The sequence below is a fragment of the Poeciliopsis prolifica genome, unplaced genomic scaffold (genome assembly GCF_027474105.1).
Source record: "Poeciliopsis prolifica strain line A6 unplaced genomic scaffold, Auburn_PproV2 SCAFFOLD017, whole genome shotgun sequence".
NCBI classification, from domain to species: domain Eukaryota; kingdom Metazoa; phylum Chordata; class Actinopteri; order Cyprinodontiformes; family Poeciliidae; genus Poeciliopsis; species Poeciliopsis prolifica.
In genome coordinates, this window is record NW_026562392.1 from 3897299 (window position 1) to 3923539 (window position 26241).

The 26241-nt window shown below is 42.4% G+C and overlaps 2 protein-coding genes across 11 annotated transcripts in view; one reads left to right on the forward strand and one right to left on the reverse strand.

Moving 5' to 3' along the window:
• Positions 1 to 279: 279 nt before the first annotated feature.
• On the forward strand, positions 280 to 5653 carry prss35 (serine protease 35). The gene is made up of 2 exons (XM_055041875.1): positions 280 to 476; positions 3242 to 5653. Exon 2 carries the CDS (start codon positions 3261 to 3263, stop codon positions 4533 to 4535), a length of 1275 nt encoding a protein of 424 aa, XP_054897850.1. The 5' UTR covers positions 280 to 476; positions 3242 to 3260; the 3' UTR covers positions 4536 to 5653.
• A 3020-nt stretch (positions 5654 to 8673) lies between these two features.
• snap91a (synaptosome associated protein 91a) overlaps positions 8674 to 26241 on the reverse strand; it is a 38296-nt gene continuing 20728 nt past the window's right edge. The window contains exons 10-28 of one of the 10 annotated variants that reach the window (XM_055041867.1): positions 24361 to 24373; positions 24047 to 24216; positions 23868 to 23959; positions 23247 to 23261; positions 22718 to 22969; positions 20843 to 20899; positions 18899 to 19144; positions 17002 to 17085; positions 16604 to 16672; positions 16144 to 16272; positions 15281 to 15343; positions 13780 to 13995; positions 11880 to 12065; positions 11769 to 11787; positions 11578 to 11668; positions 10378 to 10446; positions 10132 to 10251; positions 9486 to 9574; positions 8674 to 8784 (exon numbers count right to left, since the gene is read on the reverse strand). In XM_055041867.1, the coding sequence (XP_054897842.1) occupies positions 9494 to 9574; positions 10132 to 10251; positions 10378 to 10446; positions 11578 to 11668; positions 11769 to 11787; positions 11880 to 12065; positions 13780 to 13995; positions 15281 to 15343; positions 16144 to 16272; positions 16604 to 16672; positions 17002 to 17085; positions 18899 to 19144; positions 20843 to 20899; positions 22718 to 22969; positions 23247 to 23261; positions 23868 to 23959; positions 24047 to 24216; positions 24361 to 24373 (1972 nt within the window). In that variant the 3' untranslated portion in view covers positions 8674 to 8784; positions 9486 to 9493. The other 9 variants (XM_055041866.1, XM_055041865.1, XM_055041869.1 and 6 more) reach the window with 9 other exon arrangements.

Below are 26241 nucleotides of genomic sequence, written 5' to 3' on the forward strand. Positions count from 1 at the left end.
GATTCAAACTGGAGGACCTGAACAGAAACACTGCCTTCACCTTCAGGGCTCTCTTTGGTGGGGTCCAAAACTCTTGCCCCATCCACAAAATGAGCAACTTTTGTCAAGTGGCGGAAAAAAAGAAAAAAAGGTTCCTTTCATATCTTTTTTTCCTATCTCTCTCTCTCTCTCTCTCTCTCTCTCTCTCTCTCTCTCTCTCTCTCTCGTCTCTCTCTCTCTCTCTCTCTCTCCCTCTCTCTCTCCCTCCCTCCTCAGCATCAAGTGCAGCCTGAGCGCAGCGTCCCGGCTGCGACTTTTCCCCCTCAGACTCTGAGAAGGAGGCAATGAGCGGGCAGCCGTGGCCCTGCTGATGACAGCGCGCCTGGGGGATGCAGTGACCGCCGACCGTTTGCCGCCGGGATCACACTTGTGTACATCCGAGGACAACAAACAACACACCGCGGATCTGGCGTGATCCATCAATCGGATGCGAGCAGGTAGGGACGCCTTGCGCGGTCTCCTGCACTCGATAGAGAGAAAGAAGGGGAAAAAAATTAACCCATGAGGTTTTTTTTCCTTTTGATTTTTTTTCCTCTTTAAAAAAAAGAGATTTTTTTGATTCACCTCTGTTTTTTTTTTCTTTTCTGAGTTATTTGGATTTTTACGTCACCAAAAGTAGGGAACTGTCCAGATTTCCACCTTTCGTCGGTTTTCATCCTGTGGTGCGTTCATGGAACCAAAAGACGCGTGGGTTTTATTTGAACACGCTGGAATAACTCGCATTCATGGTGCAGATGTCGATCAGCGGATATCTGAAGGATACACACTATATATATATATATATATATATATATATATATATATATATATAATAATATATATATATATATATATATATATATATATATATATATATATATATATATCACAGGTAACTGGCTATTATTTACGTTGGAAATTTAAATGACACTAACAATGGCTTCATTCAGAAAGATTTAGCCAAATAGAAAATAATATATATATTTTTCCTCACGTGCTTATTGTCTTTCTAACTTTATATGGGTTAAAAAGATTAAATATATATATATATATATAAAATTAAAAAAAAGTCGGAACATATGTCGAAATTGGTTATCGCTAATTTTACTTCAAACAAACAAAACAAAACAAAGAAAAAAGTGTGTGAAGCGAACAAAAGACCTGCACGCACAAGATTGAGCCATGGAGCGCCACCTCTCGGCCACTTTGTTTTCCACCGGAGGATGAAGAGGGCACAGCCTCGTCATCCTCGTTAGCTGAGTGCAGTGGAAAAAAAAAAAAGAGTTTGGTCGAAAATCAGCCTTTTCGAAGACCAAAAAGCCATCATGGCAGAGTATCAGTTTCCACTGATTAAGGGGGAACAGCTCTCTCTGTCTCTCTGTCTCTCTGTCTCTCTCTCTCTCTCCCTTTCTCTGTCTCTCTCTATGAATTTGGCAGTGGGAATGTGAAGCTGAGCAGAATTTCTTTTTTTCCTCTTTCATTTATTGAAAGTGTTTTACGGCTCTTTGCGGCCATGTATTTTATTGCCAGTCTGTTGTATGCTGGTTAGATTTCAGCCGCCGGCTGTGTTTTATAGGAGGCTGCGGGGTGCAGCCAGGCCTCAAAAATGTCCCGATTACAAGTCGGAGTCGGTCGGAGGAGACGTCACGGTCACCTTGGGATATAAAACAAGAAAATGAAGTAATAATAATAAAAAAAAGCTTCTGTGAGGAAAGGGGAAGCTTACATGTGGAATAGGTGCAGCAGGTCAGAGGTGACCTGAGGTAGAGGGCAACGTTTTCTTTTTGGCCATGTCTGGTCTGGTGAGCTTGAATACACCAGTAGCAAAGAAAAGCTAAGAACATCACAAACATCTCATAAGATTTCTATCTTAATGCTACTTTAAGCATTGCACAGATGATGAAATGCTTGTAGGTGGTGATGGGTGGAAAGATGACATTTTCGTGGAAACCTTTTTTTTTTTTTTAAACTACACAAGTATCTGTTTGAGACCGAATTCATTTTCCCCCTTAAATGTTCATTTTGAACTGATTTGTGGGGCAGACGCGGGCATTTCGCTTGTAATTACTCTGTGAAGCGTCAAGCAGAGCCATAAATCCTCCTCCAGCCAAATAACTTTCTTTTCCAGCGTCTGAAATCGGCGGGCTGACTTCACAGCCGACAGATTTCATTTCTACCGCTCTTCTAGCACAGCGACCGTCTGTCGAATCCATTACAACACACACATCCATACGACTCGTTGACACTCCTGGCTATAGGAGTCAGCAGACACCGTCGGCTTTCACAGTCTCTCTGTGTTTGATGTCGTTTGTACGCATTGTGGAGCTGCAGGAAACCAGATATAGTTATTATTGAAGCAGTAGGTGTCTCAGCTCGTTTCAGAGTCTTCTCACTCCCCTCCAGCGGTAGACTCAAGGAGCAGAAAGCTTTTAACCACACAGCTCATGCAGCAGCTCTGGATTTACGCTGCGGAAACTCTACAAAAATATAAAACCCTACGCTACTGACTTCTGTATAAAAATGAGGGCACCAACCACCTCAGATGGCTTAAACACATTCAAGTGAGACACGCGCACACACACGCACACACACACGCACACACACACACCCCTGACCTGCTCAGTCACCGTCTCCTTTGAATGCTGGAGCTGCACTGCTTCCCTGTGGCCATGAATGGAATTGGCTGTGTTTCTTTTTAGAGAAATTCGGGAATCACTAAAACGCAAGTGATTCAGTAAATATATACACACTTACATGTTGTTGCAGTAGACAAAGTGGCAACAGTTTAAGGGGTCAAACAAGCACTGTTCGTATAACGACGATGATGTTTCTCAAATAATATTTTCTCTTATGGAGTTTTGTTAAGATGGTAGCATTCCACTTCAAAATGGGACCAACCTGGACTAGTTGTTAGTGAAAATGCATAAGGAAATATCTACTCATTTGAACTTTTTAGCAAAGTCTATCATAAAAAGAATTGTAAGTATATACTTCAAGCTTTTGTTTGAGCAAAAGTGCTACATTCACCAAAGTGAAAATAAATCTATACCAAATGCATGTGCAGAAATTCACTTTGTTGTGTTTGGTTGCAAAAGATATCTGAAATGCCACAATGTTACAGTGGCCCCAAAAGTCAAAAGTTGGTTTTTGTTGGTACTTGTGATTGTCAGAAGTGTCAATGTGCGTAAAGTAATGTCTTCTTCTCTGGTTCTCTATGTTGCAGAGCCAGGCCCAACTTAACTATGGGCCCTATACCACTTTGCGTCCTGCTTCCAGTGGCGGTGCTGACTGCGGTGGTGGCTGTAACTGCTGAGGAAAACACAATTGACGACCAATACACCTGGCCCCACTGGAAGGTGCCACTGGTAAGGAAACGACGCACTGTGCCCCTCAGCAGCCCCAGCTTTGCAGCTCACCCTCAACCGGAGCTGAGTGGCACCTGCGGGATCGAGTGCCAGCGCCACATTCCCTCGCCTTCCCTGAATGATTTGGAGCAGTTCCTATCCTACGAGACGGTCTACGAGAATGGCACACGCACGTATACCTCCGTTTCTGTGCATGGCCTCAATGAAGCCACTGTCTGGTCCAGAAACACTTCATCAAGGTCTCGTCACAAGCGAGAAGTATACGGCACAGATACTCGCTTCACCATCGCTGACAAGCAGTACTCCACCAAATATCCCTTCTCCACCTCGGTGAAGATATCTACAGGGTGCTCTGGGGTGCTGGTGTCACCCAAACACGTGCTGACAGCTGCACACTGCATCCACGATGGAAAGGATTATCTAGACGGAGTCCAGAAGTTGCGTGTTGGCATTCTGAAAGAGAAGAGCAGACGAGGAAGGGGAGGCAAAGGAAAGGGAGGGAAAGAAAGGGGCAAAAGAAGAAAAGGAGACAAAGGTAAAGAGGAAGGACTGGAAATGGAGGAAAAGAGCGGGAGAGGAAGAGGAAGAGGAAGAGCAAAAGGCAAGAAGATCCGGAGTCGTCGAAGTATTGACTTTGGCAAACCTTCTTTCAAATGGACCAGAGTCAAAAAGACCCAGGTTCCTAAGGGTTGGTTTAAAGGTGTGTCAGATGGACTGGCTGCGGATTACGACTACGCCGTTCTCGAGCTGAAGAGAGCCCCAAAAGTCAATCACATGGATCTAGGTGTTATACCTTCCGTTAAGAAGCTCCCCGCCGGTAGGATCCACTTCTCCGGCTTTGACGATGACCGACCCGGTGACTTGGTGTACCGGTTCTGCTCTGTGTCTGAGGAATCCAATGACTTGTTGTATCAGTACTGCGACGCCAAACCCGGCTCCAGCGGCTCAGGAGTTTACGTCCGCCTCAAAGAGCCGGGCAAGAAGAAGTGGAAGAGAAAGATCATCGGGGTTTTCTCCGGTCACCAGTGGGTTGACGTCAACGGGGACGGAATGCAGCAGGATTACAATGTGGCCGTGAGGATTACGCCGCTCAAGTACGCGCAGATCTGCTACTGGGTCCACGGGGACTCGAGTGAGTGTCAGGTAGCCTAAAACAACATGGAAACTCCCCACTTTTCTGCTTTTTACCCATCATCTCACACCATAGTGCCTCCTTACAGACTTCACCTACCTTGACACATCACCTTGTTTCACCAAATAGGAACTAGGCAACTTCTTCCCCTTCCCGTCTTTTACCTTGTGTGCCTCCTCATGACTCTGCTACAGTGATTCAGGTGAAGAAGTGGCAACAATAGGAACTCATCAATGCATCAAGGGAACTGTGGCTTGTCGGTTGTCTTTCTTTATTTATTTGCTTGAAATATAGATGGGAAAAGAAATCCGTTTTAAGTATTTTAAATCTACTTTGACAGTTTTCAAAATAAATTGACTTCTACTGTCATAGTACAGTGAATGGTTTATAGTGTACCTGCAAGGTGTTATTATTAAAGAAAAGGCTTCTCCACCACTGTAAGCATGAAACGTGGCAATTAGCAATAACGGGATGCCCAAAAACCAACTTAAATACTTAAAAAAAAAGAACGATATGACGATTCAGAGACGACAAAACAGAAAAATCAAATAAGCTGATGTTTTGATTTGTGTATATCTCGAACAATGTATTAGATGTTTTGTGTTTTACACTTATCTTTTAATGAGTGTTTTTCTCCTCCTGGATGCCTTTTAGGAGATGTTGTTTTTGTGTGATTTGTGTCTCATCCTCTTTCATCCGTTCTTGCAGTACAGTGAAATGTGGTTTCATTGTTGTGCACATAACTATAACAGAGAATGACGTGGTGCTAATTTATGGGACTGTAACCTTTTTGTTTCCGTTCCGGAACGACTTAGAAAATATTTTTGCTGGCCTGGTACTGTAACTTTGAGCTTAAGGTGAGGCTACATGTTTTTGCGTTACATCGAGACTGAAGCATTCAACAATTTACTTGAGCTGTTTTTATTCCTCTATTTTAAGGGTAACAGATGTTTTTTTTTTTTTTTTAAGTCACTTTGATTTTATAGACATAGTTTAAGATTAAATATAATATTTCTGACTTGTTCCTGTTGCTTTTACTCCAAGGAAATGCAAGGCTATTCCTTTTTAAATACCAAATATCTGCAAATAATTATTAGAGTTGAAGCCTAAAGCCATTAAAACCGAGATTCCCCTTTGAGTGTGTGTGTCTGTGTGATGAAAACGAATGCATCTAAGCAAACAGCAAAGAGTCAGACGGCCTATGAGGTTAAACAGTGGTGAAAGTGTTATGATTAGGGGCCGCAGCATTTCTTCAGGCACTCAGCTTCAGATCCAGTCATAAAAACTGGACTGGGAGATTCGCATGTCTGTTTTTAGTAAGATATTAATTAAAAATGCCATTAAAGGGAGACATCTGGGCACATAAAAAGAGCTAGATTTGAACATGCGTGTGGATAAACATGCAAGGTTGTCTGTAGCCTCTGACACCAAAGATTTCATCCATTTATTCCACAGAACAATGTTACATCTCTTGACATTTTGGTTAGGTATATAGTCATACTACGAACGGTGGTGTTGCTCATTAGTACTTTTAACAGTATGAATTCCTCACAGAAAGTATGAAAGTAGGAGAACACACGATTTGTTTCTCAGTTTAGTAAAATGCGCCACAGAGTTAATTCCAGTAAGTTTGTGGTGATCCAAGCAGGCGTCCATGTTTCAATTCAAGCCTGATGCACATTGAAACGAGTCAGAACAGTTCAATCCGTCATCCAATTTATTGCATCTCGAGGGGCTTACATGCACTGGGAAGGGCCATTGTAAAATAAAACAAGATTTACAATAAAACAAAAACAAGAACAAAAAAATTACACTTCTAATAAATCAGTCATGAAAAAATGTCAATATTCTCCCATGATTTACTCTGACTCTCACAACCAGTCCACAAAACATGACAGAGAACGGACACAGAGAAAGATCTATCACTTTCCGTAGATTACAGCACAGAAGAGAAGACTGGCCTTAAATTATGACCAAATGTGTGATTACGCTCAAAGTGACTTTTACTGAACTCTGGGTTAAAAATGGCTGGAAGGTTCAACAATAACCCCAAGCAGAGTTCTCCACAGTTAGAGGCAAGCCAGATGTTATCGATTAGGAAAAGAGTCAAACACGATGCTCAGACGGAAGCGAAACGAATGTTTTGTTTAGTTTTACTACGCACTCTGGCGCTGGAGCAGGTCATGTTCTCCCCGAGGCGAAAGGTGCAGTGTGGCGTTTTGGCCGCCAGCGACATCAAGGAGGATCCGTCAGAGAAAAAGCCCTTGCAGCTTGTAAATAATGTCAACTTTGAAGTTTGAGGTAAACACGGTTAGCGTGTCGTCAGGAGCCACGAACGCACACGCGGCCTCATCCTTTGATGAGTCATCCTGCGCGTAAACAGAATTCGCTTTGCTTAGAGGACGAGACGCCACATTGTATCGCCACACTTTTCTCATTAAAGTAAGCTGAGCAAGGGGTGACCGAGCATTCTTTGCAAAAATCCACCAGGCGTGGACCAATTACTGCTCTTTTGGGGTGCACCAAAGTTGCCAGAAGCCAGAGAAAACAGCGGAGCGTTTTCTCAGGCCGCCCCTCCCCAACATGCTGCTGCAAAGTTGCTTGAAATATGGCTACTGCACTTTTCCCTCGCTTACAAGTACTTGGAAATACTTCCAGTTGGGGAAAATGTGTGCAGTCGAGGTGCTTGGACTAAAAACTAAGGACAATCCATCACCCATATTAGTGCTGTTTGGCAAGTTGTGAGTGGAATATAGTCTCACTAACAATTAATAACAATCATGTTTACTTCTGTAAATTGAAGAATGATACAAAGGGACACAATAATGAGCAGGAGGAACATAAAAACATCTGCTCAATTAACAGCTGGATATTCCATGCTTTTGCTCTAATGGATCGAGCAAAATTAAGACAATAAATAAATGTTAAAGATAAGTGTTTTTTAAGGGAATGATGAATATTTAGCAATTTTTCAGGAGTGGATGGATTGATAGCAATTAGAATAGGCTTCATTTCTGTTCCAAATCTAGAGAAAATACAGTGAAATGACTGCAAAGTCTCTGAAAACTATGAAAACTACAAGTCTTCTCGTTTTTAATGACTATAATTAGACCATAATCATATTAATCTCGTCGATCTGACCCTTCTGAGCATGGCGTTTGCTGTGGAAGTCGTGAAAATGACACGACACTCTTAAAATCGACCACTCCAACGACTTTTAACGCTTCTACCCAAGGAAAGTTCAAACACGCCTCTAAGAAGACTAAAGTGTAGTTCTCTGGAGGTACATAAAGTTCCCATATATGTTCTTTAATAGAAAGGTACGCAGACAGCCACAGTCTGGAGAAATGAACCAAAATGGACGTTGCAGATGGCATACAACTAAAGGACACAAAAAGAAGAAAACGTAGAAAATTAGGCCACAAGTAAAAACACAGAGGAAAAAAAAAAGAAGAAGAAAGGACCACTTGCTGTTTTTAAACAACTGAAAATCCCACCAAGGTTGATTTTAATATACAGCATACAAATCTTTTAGTGGCGGTCTTACTCGTTTCAGTTAGTTCCTATGATGACGGCAAACAGGGATACTCACAAGACTTCTCACAATTTCATGTCTGATTCACTTTTGAGGTTCTCCTCAACAGACGTACAATAGGGACAAACTCCTCACCAAAGAAAACCTCTGTGCATCGAGGAGGGCCTTCCTGTCAAAGCGTCACACATACTATGCCTCTTCCAAAATCTACAGGGAGTTTTTGTTTCCCGATCTCATCCAACCAACATGGCAACACGCAGAAGCTCCTCCCCCCTCAGTGAGGAGGCGGAGACATTAACGAGGTGTGGGCGGGGCTCGGGACACCAAAGCACATCAATCATTCAGTTCAGCACGATAAATAAATCTAAAACACATATTTCTTCACTTCCTCTCACTTACCGTCCTGAACAATTTTTTTCATCATTATTATTTATTTATTTTCTTTTTTTGTCAGGATTTTGTGTCATTTTGTTTCGACGATAAAATTAGTACATCGACATAAGCACAAGCTCTGGATTTTACTTCTTTTTTTTTTCTTTTTTTTTTAATCTTATATTTGTATATAATCCATTATGGTTCACTTTCACAGTTTGTGCTACAACATCACACAGGAGAAGTCGGGTCATGGACAGGTGAGGAGGAGAAAAACAGGAATGCAACATTGCTGGCATCTCGAGATGTTGACGGGCGCCAGGTAAACGCTGAGAAGGCTCCGATCCAGACGAGAAAAGCAGCTGGGAGACAGGAAACACAACATCAGACTTAGTCATCTTTTACTGCTTTCAATAAAGGGTGCAGTCTTTTGTTTCTGTGGAGCACATAGTCGAGCACTTTGACGTTTTAAAAAAAACACGTCCTTAATAGAAACTTGTTTTTTGGGGTAAAAGTTTTGGCGGCGGCGTCAAAACTGATTTATTTTTGCAAAACTGCAATGGAAACACTTTTTTTTTTTGCTTGTTCTTTTGCATCACATGAATCCCACCATCAACAACCAGGACGTCGCCACTGGCGCAGACCATGAAGACGACAACGACAGGAAGTAGTTCGAGGACGATGGCACGGAATGTTTTTTTTATTTATTTATGTGAAAATAATTACATTTCATATGCAATAGAAACACCGCAATTCCGAAATTGTGTTTTTTGCGACATTAGCAGAATATTGACAACGTTCCAGCTGTTTGTGCTAACGCTTTGCGTACTTTACAGACGACTATATAAGAGCACCTCATCCAAATTTTATTGTTCCTCAAATCACACAAATGAATCTGTAAATACCTCAGAGTACCAGCACCACCTACTGGTGACACGCTGTACGTCACTGCAAAAGTATGAACGATGGAGCCTAACAGTAGCTTATGACTACTTTATTCAAGAAGAAGAAAGAACCATCTCCATATATACACAGCATAGAAATATAAAGCTGATTTTTCTACCTGGGGTATTATAAGAAGTCCTTGAGGTCGAGGTCTGCCAGAGGGTCCTTGGGCTTCTTGGGGCTCTGATTTGCAGGTCCTGAAGAAAGCTAAGACAAAAGCAGGCAAAATGGATCCTTTTAAAAAACAAAACAGTGATTTTCAGCAAGATAAACAATAAAGTCAGCATCATTAACAGATACATAAATTCCATCTTAAAAGTTAGGCTGAGTAGGTTTTGATGCACATTTAATTTTCTATTTTTTTTTTATTCAAACAAAAATATTGAAAAGGCCCAAATAATCCCCTGTTATCATTAACAGGGGATACGTATTATGATACAGAGAAAAATCTGTTTTTATATTCAGTGCCCTGGAGCTTTTTTTTATACTCTAGCACTGTTTTTGTGCAAAGTTTGTTTTAGCAGCATTGAGTAGCAGATAGAGGGAGAATACTGCTTAAGCACATTTTTGTCTTGCTTTTTTAATGTTTTTATTTCCTATTATTTAGGACATCAGAATAAACGAAGGTAGAAACATTTATTACGCTGAGATTTGTGTTGGTTTATCTCGTGAAATCTGTCTGCTGGCACCATGATAAAAATAAATAAATAAATTGAAGGCATATAAAGACACTTTAATATTTCTTATGGTATATGATGAGTTACCGGCGCTCCCGGTGCAGCTCCAGCAACCCCCGTGAACGGAGGTCTCATCATGGGCTGCCCCATCATAGGCTGCCCCATCATGGGCTGCATCATTGGGACCCCTGGACCTCCAGCAGGAGGCTGTTAGAAAACAGAATGACATCAGAAATTGTTACTATTAATGAATCAATTACAAATATGTTTTATTTTAAACAGTGATTGAATTGTTTCATTCAATTCTCTAAGCACAGACATTAAAAAGCTCACCATGCCAAAGCCAGGCTGCGCGCTCATTGTTGGCACCATCGGTGCACCAGGGGGCGCTGCTCCTGGCGCCTGAACATCCAGACACATTTATTTAGTTCTCAGAGCATTTTGGCTCAACAAACTCTCTAAAGTCAGAAAATGACCACGAAACTGATTCATTTCAGCAATTCAGTTTGAATTTGGTACACACTTCATGACACAGGAAGCGACACATTTCAAGCGTTCATTTCAAGGTTGATCATTATGTCGAATGAAAACCCCAAAAATCGTTTTCTCCGGAAAAAAAAAAGTTTTTTGAGAGAACTATAAATCAGAAAGAGAATATACTTCACTGATTCGTCGGCGAGTTACTGTTTCCAAAATGCCAGATATTAGCAGCAATAAATATAAACATTGGCGATATAAAATTTATCTAAAAAAACACACATTTTCTGACTTATTTAAAAATGACTGAAATATAGTATAATTTAATTAATTAAAATAACAATACATTAACAAATATAACATTTACAAAAATTCTGTTTGAGTATATCGGATCTTTCTGGACTTTGGGTTTTCATTTGCTTTGAGGCATAAACTTCAAAATTAACAGAAGTATTAATCAGTGCATCAGTGACGAAGTCTTTGTGTGCGTACTTTTCTGTGCACTGTGAGTGGAAAGTAATAATATCTTCTGTTTCATTTTAATGAACATCTATTTTTCCATGGGCTGCCAAGCGACTGCAGACGTGAATTAACTTATGCTACAATCTGGCACAGAGCATCAGATGGGGGGCTTTTATGTTTGATCTGTACTTTGCCTCTTTCTAAATAAAGTTCATCGTCATTATTAAATAAAGACTTGAAATAAATCACTGTGTACTGCCTCTTAATATGAATTTCACTTTCTGAGACACACATGGACGCAAGTATATCGTTTAATTTTTTAGTTTTTTTTGCTAAGCTTTTACAAAAACTTCTTCATTTTTGACTCACTGCAAACTCCTGGGTTTTCTTAGACAAAAGCTTTTAAAATTATTTTGAGTAATCAATAGTGCACACTGTGTTGCTGTTTGATCCACTGGATGTTTGTGTGACTGAATTGACAGGATTTTTCTCTATAAAGTGCCCTGTGACGACGCTTGTTGTGAATCTTTTGGAGCAAGAGAGGCTCATAAGCCAATTTTGTTCCGGTTCTGATGGTGGAGTTGCTGTTCTCACCATGGGGGCCCCTGGGGAGCCCCAGCTTGTGGGAGCGACCTGCGGCATCCAGTTGGCGCCCCCTGTCAGCTTCTTCTCGCCAAGCGGGTCCCTTTGAAACGAACAATAATAGTTGCAACGTGTGATTCTGTCCAGGTTATTTGCTGGGGATTATTTTAACGGTGCATTTGCGTTCTTAATCACACGCTTACTTTTTCTTCATTCCAAGGTCTGAAAAGATGAAAGAAAACAAAGAATTACCTTACAAAACCTGCAGTTTCTTTTAAAAAAAATTTTTTTGTGTGTTAATAGTCGCTGTCTACCTCCAACTAGGTTGGCCAGCGACGAGTCCAGGTCTCCTCCGATGGTCTTGGCGGGAGGCGGGGTGGCGGGAGGGAGGGCTGATATTCCTCCTGGTGCGCTGGGGGTCCCGGTGCTGCCCGTTGTGCTGCCTCCGGTGCTCTGCGGCGTCACCGCCGGCATCAGCAAGTCGCCTAGTCCGCCGAACACTGGCGGAGAGTCGCGGGAGGAGACACAGAGGAACGATTATCGACGTGGGACTGCAGCGGCCGGCCAGAGGCGGGCAGAGGGTGAAAAGCACCACCCTCTGCAGGCGGTGCGACAACACAGGGGCGGTCCAGCCGTGGCAGCATCTGCAGGCAAGCCGCGCGTGGCAGACACCGTCTCACGCCGAGCTAAGAATGCGACGGAGCATTCAAAGCTATGCAGCGGCAGCAAGTGCAACCGTGTTTGGTAGAAATATGACACCAAGGCCATTTCACGTACATTTTTTGTCAGTGTTGTTCATAGAGAAGACATATTTAGCTCATCAATGAATACGCAGCAACCTCCAAACTTACTGACACCTTAAGTTGTCAGTATTAACATTTTATGTAAAATTTCATCAATCTCAAAATTCACTGCAGCAGCAGCATTTCAGACCGAGACGTGCAGAATAGCCCGTTTATTGAGCTGCGTCTACTTGGAAGCATGGTGGAGGATCTGTGATGCTGAGGGTCTGTTTCTCTTCCAAACGACCTGCAAGTCTCGTGAGAGTGAACGGCATCAGGATTTCTACCAGATTTCAGGTGACTTCCATTAAACTATTGCAAGAAAACTGAAAACGGGTCTTTTATCTCAACACAGGTCCGCAGCATTTGGGCAGGTCGGCACAGATGTGTGTCAAAAAACACAACATCTCCTCTTTTTGCCTCACAGACCGAAAGCCTACTGAAATGATGATATGACCTGGGAGACAAAACAGGAAAAGGGAGGAAACATAGATCCGGATGGTCTAGAAATGTTGCGCAAACTCTTTGGATGCTCCTTCCTCGCAAAACGAAAGGCCCAAATGCTCTCGAATCAAACATGTAAATGTATTTAAATAGCATATTTGAGAACAACTCTCGTTGATGAATAGTATTAATCCTCAAAATAGGGTCAAATCAAATAAAACTCCATGTTTTCCCACATTTTTCTGTTAGATTAAGCTGCTGAAGTAAAAAAGTCAAATTTATTTCAAGCGTGTCTATGCATCTTTCCCACCAGTGTCCAGAAATACGGAGGGCACTCCAATATCTTTAAAGAAATCCTCCGTGGTGCATTTATGACAGCAACACTTTCTATACCTGCAGGTTTACCGAAATGTTATAGCTGCAAGTGTGGTGAAAGGTACGAGAAGCAACAGGCCTTGGTGACATATGGCTGCCTTAAAACTAAAAACAGATGACAAAAAATCTCGTCTCATGCGTTAGACGTGAGCACTTTTTTTTTTTTTGCGGCATGCAAGGGGGGAGAGAGAGGGAGCGCCGTCCAAACTGCACTGCAGAGTTGAACTCACCATTTACAGATTAGATGGAGCAAGCAATGACCCAGCAGAGTGGAAGAGGGCAAAAAGAAGGGAAGAAGAAAAGAAGAGGAGGAGGAGTGGGTGGAAAGTGAAGAAAGCACAGCGTTTATGAGAGTGCAAAGAAAGTAAAGGCAGAATCGGGCAGCGGTGCTGAAGAGAAAAGCAGTCAGCAGGAAGGACAGTCGTACGTCAGGAGGCCAGTGACAGCAAGAAAACCGAGCACACCAAGCAGAGCACCTTCGCCGATAAAATGCTTTGTTGTTTTTTTTTTGGTTTTGGTTTTTTTCCTCCCTTATTTTTGTTACACACGGCATGGCAAAAGGAACAGGCCATAGAGGCCTGTTCCTTTTGAGGAAACTCCTAATTTCACCTACTTGATGCGTCGAAGCCACCGGAGGGCGCTGGCGTGGCGGACGCAGGTTCTGACGTCGCCGCGGTCGGAGCCATCGGCACTACCGAAGCCGCGGCGGGCACCGGCGGTGTCGGGGACGGGAGCGAGGCCAGCGAGTCGAAGCCGGTCTCCAGAAGGTCGTTCTGCACCGGGGCCGGGGCCAGGGCGGTCGTGGGAGCCAGCGTGGGGGAGATCAGGCCTGCAGGAAAACACAGGAAGGACCCAAACGGTTCACTCTGCTACCAGACTGGATCGAATCAAGAAAGCAAAAGTTTAAAAGGGCAGTTATATGTCATTTCGAGCCATTTTATAGCACAGTGAAGTAGCAATGTTACCTTCAGCTGTACTAAAAATACTGTGAATATCAACATGACATAAAAGACATTGAACTTTGTAATTTACTGCCTTGAAATTGGGTCTCTGTCGCTTTAAGAAGCTCCTACTTTTTCTGACACTCTGCCTCCAGGAAGTCATCGCAGCATTCATCTACAAAGCGTTTGCATTTTTAATCGCGTTTTTCTCATATAATGAGCTGCAATTAGCAATGTTTGCTAATTGCTGCTGGCTAGTCTGAAGGAGCTGAGTAAGGGAGCTTGTGTGCGGAGGAGCCGTGTGGAAAAGGCAGTGCTTATGAACCCTGAATGGTTGCTATGGGAGATTAAAGGACTTCACTAACATGCATGAAAAAAAATTTAAAGCAAAACTCCAGGTATGTTTTTGATGAGGGAATGATCACACAAAAGTTAATTTCACATAATGCTGCCCCTTTAAATGAAAATAAAAACAGAAAAATGGATCTCAACAACTTAAACATATGAAACAATGTGCATATTGTGGCAGCATTTACAAAGCCAATGTTTGTAGTGAGTCAAATTTCTGTCACCTGAAGCTGTTTTACATGTATCATGTAAATAAGTCATGGTATTACATTTATGCTAGATGTTCATTTATTAGGGAAACAACTTTTTTTTTCTACTCCCTTGCTCCCTCCTCATCTTATCCACCCAATTTCCTTTTGATTTTGTTGTCCGGTGAAGCGTTTCCGCGTTATTGTCGATCGTCCTGCTTCGTCCTCCTCATGCGACCTGAAGAAGATGAAGAGTTGGGCCTGAAGACCCCGAGTCTCTATTCCGTCCGCGGACCGTTTCACCACAAGACACTGAAACATACCGACACTTTTATTGCGGCTAATGCGAAGGTCCAATTCAAACCGGCCAGGTCCGAAGGAAATGAGCCGGACAGAACCGAGACAGAACAAACCTCGACGGATGCATGAGGGGAAATATTTCAATTGAGCTCCAAGCCACTCTGGAACTGCTGTGTGTTTAATCCAAGTGGGCTTTGCCAAGTCTGCGGAACAGCAGAGCTAATCTGACTAAAGCGCCTCTATCGTTACTTCATCGGCATCGAACATTTCCAGCAGCCACTTCCCATTTTTTAAACTTGAATACTCAGATTTTATAGGTTTTGTAGCGCAGGCTGACCTCCCAGCAGGTCGCCTCCCGGGGCAGAGCTTTGCTTCTCCTCCACAGGTCCGCTGAAGGAGTCTGCAGAGAGAGAGAGAGAGGAGCTGAAAGGTCGACTTCTGCTGTTCCAGCACAGCAATCGCCATTCAGAGGAAATATAAATTTGTTTGTCTGGGCTGAAAATAGCTCCTTCAAAAAATAAATAAATACAGCAAAATGACTCAACTCTGCAATTATCTGGGATTCTTATGCATCTCAGATGATGCTAAAATCCATTTTGCAGGTGCATTTTGAGGGTCTTTAGTGATAAACAGCAGTGATGTGATGCATATTCTTTACCAGGGTTTATGGTACGGTCTTTCAAACAAAACAATGTATCAAAAAATGTGAAGTTAAAATTTAAGGATGCCATTTTTGGCCTCGTGGGAAACATCGGCAAGATGTCAGACCGAATTGGCTCAGACGGAAACGACATCACGTCTCAGGACAATAGTAATCTGATTACGCAACCTATCATGTCATATCAGTGGTGAAAATGGTTAGCATGTTTATTGAATGGATATTCAAACCCTCTTCTTTTAGGATATTTCAGTCCGGTTTGCTATGCCACAGCTGCCTCAGATGCTAAGGTCATTCGGTCCTGAGACCTGGGCGATCTCATAAAACGCATAAAGTACGTGGGCTTGTTAGTTGCCCAAGTTACAAAATTGTGCAGCTTTGACAACAGCTGGGAAAGAATGCTTAAACATGTCTGATCCTGGGAGGAAGTTCTGCAGGAAATGCAAAACTGTGCAACTCTGATGGCGAGTCTGTGTTTTCTCTGGACGTTTAGTAACAAGCAGTTTTTTTTTTTTTTTTTTGTGCACTGTGACATTTATTACCCAGTAGGTCAATGACCGGCTCTGGCTCTGGTTTGGGTGGAGAGGAGGCTTCTGGTACGGGAGTCGGGGCCGGGGCAGGAGTTGGGGCAGGAGACGGCGTGGCGGTTGGAGCTGGAGATGTAAACGTATCTAAGGCGAAAGTGGGAGGGAGGGGAGAAAAAAAAGCACGATTAGATCCTTTCAAATTATTCATCGACAAACAGAAAAAAAAACCACAAGGATGCTTGTTTTTTTACTCGAGTTCTTCTGCCTGTTTTTGTTAAACAGCAAAGCAGAAAAGCAGAGAGAGGCAAGCATCCCCGCATCGTCGCAGCGCATCCACATCCCGAAAGCGTGCAGCATTCCGGGACAAGACGTCCGGAGCGAGCATGCAAACTTATCTGGCTGCAACTCCTCATAAAGGGTAAGGAAGAGAAACAGGCCATGAAAGTCAATGATAAAAGCAGCTCGACCAACTCACCCGTCACAATGTCTCCAACAGAAGCCGGCTCGGGCAACGGAGAGGGCCCGCGTGAAACAGCAGGTAGGTCTAATTTACCAACGCAAGCAAGAGCCAGGATAAAGGAAGGGAGGGAAAAACCGTGGAGGTCGGGGGAGCATAGAAAAGCGTTAGCGTGGCAGGTAGAAACGGAAAAAGAAAAAGAAAAAACATAGACAGAAAAAGCAGCCACAGAGACAATCCGGCAATTGACGAGTGGGGGGCGCATGCACGTTTTCATCTCACTATGAGGGACAAATCAGGACATGTAAGGGAGAAAAACAATAAATAAATAAACTGTTGACAAAGGAGAATCACTATGGACACCAGAGGAGGTGAAGAGGCTCCACAAACAGAGAAAGGGACATCAACTCCTGTACCTGCACCAAAAAGGTCTACGCTAGGAGTGGTAGCGGCTTTGGATTCTGTGGTAGGGCTTTGCTCAGGCATAGAATCAAACATATCTATGAACAGGGACAGACAACCACATGGACATTCAGATTCAAGTCCGGTGCATGACGAGTTATAAAGAAGAGAGATGAGGGGAGAGCAGAGAGAGCAGATTTGTGTTTTTCTTTTGTTCTTTCTCATCGATTAATTCAGTGAGTCAGAAGCTTTTCAGTGCAATGAAACGAGACGATGCAAATGTTAAAGTGGAATATTGCCACATATGCTTGACGTAAAATCTGTCCAGTTTTACTGGCTTATTGGCAAAAATGACATGTGCATGTAATTTCAAGCAAAACTGCAACGTTTCAACACTGGAAACTGACCAAAAGAAATAAGAATAAAGTCAGTGTAAAGCAATATTATTGATCCTTAACAAGCCAATCTTTGTGGTGGGCTCACCATACTATAAGAAAAATACAGCTCCTTCAAAAGTGAATGTGATTCTCCAACTTTCATCTCCAGTGTTTCGGGGCCTCTGCTAAAATGTATTATTATTGATCTGACTCTAGTATTGGCTCTGACTCTAGATAAGTATATTTAGAAATGATTGACATCAGGAGTCTAATGAAACACAGCTCCCGATCTCGCCAACTGTCTGCAATCAGATCAGACGGGCACAAAAAGTGGACTTCAATGTAAAAGTCTCTCACCTTTTACACTTTGACCTTCACCTTTTACAGTGAAGGTCAACGTGGCAGAGGCCACAAGCAGGAAAACAACTTTCTCTACAAGTTTATCTTTACCCACTCAACTGGAATGGCATCAACATATATTATTTATTTAGCTATGTTAGCTAAATTATCAACAAGTCATATCAAAAACGAAAAGAACTGTGCTAGCATTAGCCTAGCACCTCGGCTAACTGCTCAAAATGAAACAAGTAAGAGCTGACAACTTTTTTGTTTGTATTCCAGATTTATTGACTTAAATTAGTAAAGTTATCTTGCTGAAAAGTTGCATTTGAGTTCATTTGGTCTCACTTCAAGTGTACAAAAACATTTGAGCTAGAAACTGGATTAAAATACTCGGTAAGTGTTTTTTGCATGGTATGAATAAACTGAGTTAAATTGATGTGAATTTGTTCCCATATTAGCGGAATTTTTGCTGAAGAGAATAAGGGAATTTAAGTGATTCGTTGTTTCGCCGCTCCATCATTCATTTTTTTTAAAATCAAAATGGGAGAGACACATTTTGATCATCGAGTTCATAGATATTCTGTACAAACACAAAATATCAGGAGACGTTTATCCATTTTGGAGATTTTCCATTCAGGCTTCTGAAGCGAGTCGGAGCATTTAAAAAAAAGAGAAAGTCTAAAATGAAGCAATACTCCATTTTAACTCAAATGCATAAGCTACAAGAAAAGCATTCTCAGGAGGATCTAAAGTTATATCAAACAGCAGAAGAAAACGGTTTTCTTCCCTTTAAGGTTCGGCACTCTGTTAGTATTCAGTCAAAAATCAAAGCAAGTCAACGCGCCTCTGTGTATAAAATGACATTTGCTTTTATGCCCCAACAAATCCGATTTGGTTTTGTTCCTCATACAAAACAAAAAAAAAAAAAAAAAACCAAACCATGTTCTATTTGTTTTTGTTTTTCATTCTTTCCATGGAAATTCTTTTCGGCTGTCACAGAGGCCGTCAAAGTGCTTGGATAACAGTCAACGAAACAATAATTCAGAAATGTATCACTGGCAAAAAAAAAAATCATCATAATCAGCAGCAAAGAGCAACACAGTCAGAGTCATCTAAAAATTCATCGTCTCTGCTGCCACAATGCAGGTAAAATGCAGTGAGTGTGTGCGTAATGAGAGCGAGAGGACATTACCACCAAAGATATCTAGAGTCGGGGCGGCTGCAGACTCTGTGGTGGTGGTGTCGGTGGTGGTGGTGGTAGTAGTAGTGGAGGAAGGGGCGGGAGCAGCGGGGGCAGCGATGGGGGCGATGGCGGTCGGCGCTTCGCCAGAGGTGGGAGGAGTGATGGCGGTGGCGGCCTCCGAGTCAGAAGGCCTCATAGCGAACAGGTCCAGCTCTGGAGCGAGGCTTGAGCTCCCTTCCGTGGTAGCGAAGGGGTCTTTAGGAGGAGCAGCGGGGGGTTCGGTGTGGACAGGTTAGAGCGGGTTATGATTGGAGAAAAGGAAAAAGGCGGTTTAGGGATGGATGGTGAAAAACAACAATTACTTTGAAAAGCATGGCTCTGAGGGGAAAATGCTGTCTAAAGCTCGAGATCACGTCATGTGCATTTATTTGTTTGCAGGAGTGGCTTCCATAAGTCACAATTAACTTCCTCTAACTTGAATAAGAGCTGTGGAGAAAAATTAGAAGAAAAAAAAAAGAAAAATAGTTGAGCCAAGTTTAGAGAGACATGGTCATGTCAATATCAGCCAAATATCTGTTTTATTTGGAGTTTTTTTTTTTCAAATAAATGCAGAAAAAAAAAACAAAAAAAAACCATTTATCACTTTGTGATTGTGTGCCAAATTATTTGGAAAAAAAAGCAAATTATGAGATACGTTATCATATGCTTATTTATTAACTAAACCTTTTCTCACTTGCTACATTTTAAGCTGATAAGTTGATGTTTATTTAAAGGGAGTGAGTGAAAATCAAATCTAAAAGTTGTCTCTAATGGTGCTTTTAGCATAAATTCAACATGCTAATGCTAACATAGCGGTTGTGATGCTACATGGAAAACCTTGTAGTCTGCTGCATTGTAGTGTAAAGTGTAATTTATGCATGTTAAGAGGAAATTAACTCTTTACTGTTTTCCAGGCTATAAGAAAAGAAGTTGTGCATGCTAACATTTCATGCACAGTTCATGATGTCAGAACTGTGCATGACTGTTTTGAAATACAATCATATTTTCATAACCCCACAACAAATCAATGATTACATTTAGTCAGTAAATTTATGAATATATATCAGAAATTGTAATTATCACTGTAAGGCCATCATGTTTTCTTTCTGTAAATATGAATTTCTTTTTGTTTCATCAACATTATCAATAAAAATGTATGTTGCTATTATTAGTGGGTTAGTTTTACGCTTCAAGTCAGACAACATGACAGAGATGTTGTTGTTTCAGAGGACACAAAAACAGCCTAAACTCTTCACCGCCAAAATCACTAAACAATTCAAAGGTTTTTGCTTTCCACATTGCCACGGATTAAACTTGCACATCTCTAGAATTGCTCAGTTAACAGTACGTGTGTGAACATTTTGCTTGTAACGTACAGTAACTTCATTAAGATGTGCAGAGAGAGATTGGTGTACATATGCTTGAAACTACAAGCATTACAACCGTGTTGGTCAAAGAGAGTTAAGTCATGGAGTTATTAAAAACAAAACAAAAAAAACACAAAAAACCGGCTCTGCAAGGATTAAAATAATAATAATTCCCATCTAATATTACCATGGGTAGTGATACTCAAACAGACTGTATTCAATTTCTTGAAATAGCAGTTAACAGCTTTACTGGGTATATTTCTAAAGAATATTCCCTTGCTATCTAAACAGGAAGAAGAAGGAATAGTAGAGATGAAGGAGGAGAGGGTCCATGACTGGGGCATTAGCAGGATTTGGGGTGAGACAGTAGGCCACCCGGGGGCAAAGGTTTGCTCTACTGTCTCCTATAAAGCAGTGGCAGCTTTAGCACAACAGGAGCAAGGAGTCTCACGTACACACACGCACACACACACCCACACACACACACATTGGTGTATTCAAACGTCCTCGCAGACGCACGCTCACAAGAAGCCGTTTGGTGACCCACCAGATCCACTAAATGCATCAGCAGCGGGGCCCGCGGCCGCGGCAGCAGGACCGTCTCCTGGGGAAGGTGCAAACGCATCTGGGGTATTGCAGACAACAGCAGTGGAGACGCAAAAACAAACAAACAAACAAACAAACAAAACAAACACACACAAAAAAAACAAAGCGAAAGGCAACACCCAGGCAAACACACCAAGACACATAGACGTACAGAACAAAAGATGAGTCAACAGATGAAAAGGACAGGAAACAAAAAAAAAATGACAAGTTAGCGTCAGGAATAAGGCTGAGAATACAAGAAATATGCAGCCTGGTTCGGTGCAGTGATAGATTCAATTGCATCGCTGCTCACATGTTGAGTTTAGAGGGGAGGAAGGTGGGGACAGAATGATGGGGGGGGCTGCATAATGCTGCATTCACCGTGCACAAGACCTGCACAGGCTGGAGTCATGGAGCAAGTTGTCACAAGTTACTTTGACTCTGTGACAAGTCGGGAGGATGGCAGCAGGGATGGAAAAACATCATGGTCTCTCTTTGACAAAGAACTGACTTTTTTTCAGTCGTCGTTAAGCTTTAGGAGTGATTTTAGTGATTGTGAGCGTGACCCGTCAGCTCATAGCCATGAATATGGAACAACAGGATTAAAACTATTAAAGCGGTTTTACAAGAAGCCCAAAAAAATATGCAGCGCATAAAAGCAGATTCATTTTACGATGCGCACATTATTTCAGGGGCGGTGTTATTTGTTATAAAACAAATAACAGTTAAAAAAATGTTGATTTGTGATTAGGGTGGGCTTTTATCATATAAATTGATTATTTATCAAGATTCATTATGATCTCAGTAAGTTCCAAATAATAATAATAAGAAAACTGACAGTATTATCGAAAATATCATAGTTACTATTTTCTCCACTATTGGTCCCATGAGTTTTAAATTGTTTTTCCTAAAAAATATATATTGTTATTACTCAGTGATAACAATATACTGACGGTTCCATATAAAAAATTTGTGGTCGATTTTGATATTTGTCTTGTTACACTTGCAAATTATTGATATGTAATCTTTACATTAATTATAATAATAAAAAACCTAAGACCGTTTCAGTTTTAGGGGTTTACGAAGAAATAGTCAATTTAATTTCGTCTTTAACAGTTTATACAATAACTGACATTTAACCTCACATGTGAAAAAATGAGCATTTCTCACACTGTTACTTTGTAAGAAAGATTAAACCAATACCTGTGTGAAACCAAAATAAAAGCAGCATTAATTCATAAGGTTTAAAACGGAAGAAAACGACTTCATCAGGTGACATGAGCACCATAATACGTTTTCTGCTGCTCTGAAGCATACAGGAAAGATATTAGCAGTTACTGCAGATACCTAATTGCCGCTGCTTATCAATCAGGGAAGGCTGAGGAGACTCTAATCAGTTTGAAAGCCAATTATTCTGCACAGATAAATATTGTTGATCAGTGGGAAATGTTGAAGCATGTCGGCAGGCTTCCCAAACGAGAAGGCTTCAGCCGGTTCTTCATGCTGCGATGAGAGAAACTGGAAAAACTCTGTTTCCTGGCTGAAGTCAACATACTGAACAATAAAGTTCTAGACAGAACCGACTGAACAAGTAAGGCTTATTTCGAAGAGTTGCAAAAAAAAAAAAAAAAATGGAGCAACATGATTGAGGTTTCTGGCTCTGCCTTCCATCTAATGTTAAATATAAGTAAGTTATTAAGCTATTAAGTACAGAAGTTCAAACCTAAAATTCAGTTTATTATTTTATTTCTTCACCCTGGCCATATGACACTGTATGACTTCACAATGACGAGGTTTAGCTTAAGCCATGCCGGGCTGCACGCTAACCTACACTGACCTCCAAAAAGGTCGATGTCAGTGGCAGCAGGAGCAGAGACAGGCAGCGATGTGGGGGGCGGCACCGGTGCAGCTGCAGCAGCGGTGGCTCCGGAAGCGGTTGCCGGCGCAGCAACTGCGGCGGCTGCAGGCGCAGCAACGGTGGCGGTGGCAGCAGGGGCGGTGGTGACGGCAGCAGCAGCGCCTGCGGCATCAGTCGGCTTCCCGTCTGCCGCGAGAGCTTGAGGCGCGCCATTGGTGGCGGCTGGGGCGGCTATGTGGACAGAAGCCCCGTAACCCCATGGCCAGACCCAGTCACACCCCCCCAACCCCACCCACCCAACAGACGGACGGAAAAGGAGGAAAAGAGAAAATAGAGGAGAAACGGCTCATTCAAAGTGAACCACAAACTTAAGACTGAAGTGGGTGGTGGGAGCAACTGCTGGCCACCCAGACAATCTTCGAACAGAAAAAACAAAGATGGGACCTGAAGAGCAAATATCAGAATTTCACAGGTTCAGTCTGTGGCGCTTTGAAAGTGGAATACTCACCGCCTGCCAAGAGATCTGCAACAGAGAGACAAAAACAAGACAAAGAAGTCAATAAAAAGGTGCTGCGAATATTCGGAAACGAAATGATGCAGCGCTGCAGTTAAAACAAACAAAAGCAAGTGACCAAAAGTTCACCGTCTGGGTCACACCTTTTCTCTCTTGGTGAGAATTTTATATCCAACTTTAGTATTTAGACAAAGCAGCATTTTATGACTGTGAAAGCGTCAGTAAGGCTCTAGCATTGTTTGAAACAGTTTCTTATCTTGGGATGTTTGCTGGCATTTTGAAAAGCATGTGACAGATGAGTCCAAGTATAAGCAAACTGATTTTATGGAACATGGAGAGCTCTCACGTTTTTAAAGTGTGTGTGCTGTTTTTGATTATTTCAAATAGCGTATCCTGAGATCGAAGGTGTGGAATTCAAAGTGTCTTTCTGCCTTTGCTGTCGCTGTCTTGGTTTAGAGATCGTCCTGTTTGAGCGAACAAAGTCATGAGATCTTACTTCAGTTATCAGAATGTGGAGAAAGACGTCAGTTTCAAAATGGTTCATGAGGAAACATGCAAGGATTAGACAAAATCCAATGCAGGCTGGTGGGTTATGTATCTGTAAGGAGATCTCACCTCCCCATCCAGTCATGGACGCGGCTGCAGCCCCCCCTGCTGACGAGGACGACATCGGGTCGAGATCCAAAAGGAACCCGTCGTCCAGCGCGCTGTGAACGGAGGAAAAGACTATTTATAGAGCCCCGTTCTCATAAATGAATTGTGCAGCTTTCATAGCGTCGTCGAGTGACACCCACTTGCTGGTGACGGCGGTGGCAGGGGCCGGTGCGGTCGGAGTGACCGAGGGCGGCGGGGGTTTCGCAGGCGGACCGGGACGAGCCGGAGGCCCGCCGGCTGCAGCAGGAGGAGCAGGTTTGGCTGGTGCTGCAGCGGCAGCAGCAGGAGTACTGTTGTTGGCTGTTGCATCCTGGCACGAAAGAAATCGCCCCGTGAGGGGGCAAATCACAAGTTTGAGAGATGGAAGTCAACAGCTTCCCCCCTGCAGCTAAATGTGTCGCTGTGTTGGGAGATTTTTGATTCTGATTGTCTTAAACAATGATCACAGACTTACCTTGGTGGGCGATCTGTGAAAACAACAATGGTACAGAAGTTAGAGTTTAGTAACGCATGTTGGTCACAGTATCTGTCATTGAGATGGTGCAAAAAGTGAGAGTAAAATCTCACGCCTTTGCACCGTCAGGCTTAAAACATGACTTAAAAAATGGACCCCATGCAGGTTGGTTACTAACAAATTCACTTTTGTTTGAACGAAAACGTGCAAAATTCCCAAACAAAGTTTATAGATGGATTAAGAACAGGAGGAACTAGTGCCACTAAAAACTAAAGAACAAGACTTCTCAATGGGATACGTTGCACAGGGAAATCCACTTTCTGGTGAAAATACTTCCATAGAGCTGCATCTAAAACTGAATGACAGTGTGTGACAATAACCTGGTAGCTCAGATGCTCTTTCTATGGAGTCACTGTCCTGTAAACCCCAGGGAACGCTTTCAACATTTTGTCACGTTACAAGCCTCGATGAATATGAGGATGGGTTTTTTTTTGTTTTGCATCACACTCATACAAACTGGGGCATCATTGTGAAGAGGAAAGAAATAGATGCATGGTAGTTTAAAGTTATATGTGGAAGATGAACCTCTGCTCTAATCAGCAGTTCTTACGTCAGTATTAAAGAGTTACAAAGAGACTTATAAGTTAGTTTAATCTCACTTCAAGGGTACTTAGACAGCAAAGTTTCCCCCGGAAAACTTGCCAAGTCCAGCGGTTGGGCGCTAGAGCAGAGCAGTCATTCACCCTGTGGTCTGCCGTGTTTTTGAGTTAAAAAAATGTGTAAAGTTGACAGGAAATTTGAAAATACCGCTTGATAATTATGTGTTACTCAACGATTGGAAGATCAGTACATGAACACCAAATGCAACGTCTTAAAAATGCAGACATCCTAAAAAGAAAAACCTAAATAAATAGGCGGTGCTTAGCCTGGTGGGGGCACAAGTAAAGTCTGGTGGCCCGCCAGGCTTATAATAAAAAACCCTGGATAGGGTCCGGCAGCACTGACTGAAGGTCGGCCTCGGTTCTGTCCCAGACTACAGCGTGGTTCACCACCGTCAATGTATGACAGTCAATGATGCACTGTGATAAAGGACTCTGTCCCTCGAGGAACGCAGCTCTAGAGTCCACCGCTACGCTCTTTCCATTGTCACACAATGGATTGATCAGTACTCTGCGAGATGATCAGAGTTCAAAATAACATTTTATAACCTAATCCTGCTGCTGACATCCCCCATGCTGCGATGCGGTTTGTTCCCTAATGTGAACATCCATCCATCACACAAAGTCTACACCAACTTATTCTTCTTACACTCTGGTCAGGTTATGAATCCATCACTGGGCAAATGACAACGAAGCACACAAACACAAAACACATGAAAAATCATATCTCAGAGCAATTTGGAGAGACCAATTAAGCCACTTGAACTGTTTTTGAGGAAACTTGAGTTCCCACAGAAAACCATGTCAACAAATGAGCATGGAGAGTAATCACATTCAAACTACCCAGAGCCAGAAGTTTCCTGCTGCTGAAAGGCTACAGAGCTAAGCACTGGTTTCCCATGCAGCAGCATGCACACGAGTGGATTTCATCCACCAATCAGGCAACTTCTGGAGACAATTTGTTGCACTTGGTTTTTATTTCAGTATCCAAGAGGAAATGTGACGTTCGACTTCACAATCAGGCCCCACTTGTGTTGATCTGTCAAAGAAAATCCCAGTAGGACACAGTGAAACAGATGGACATCATGTGAGGACATCTGAAAACGCTCCAGGGGTTTGAACAGCTTCGCTCGTGACCCGAATGATGATGGTTTTGAACTCCGTTTTCACAATGACAACAGACTTACTTGTCTTCACTGCGTTTGGATAAAGGCAGGAAGAA

Excerpts from the sequence above, each read along its gene's own strand:
- prss35 (XM_055041875.1), top strand. The coding sequence starts at position 3,261 with ATGGGCCCTATACCACTTTGCGTCCTGCTTCCAGTGGCGGTGCTGACT.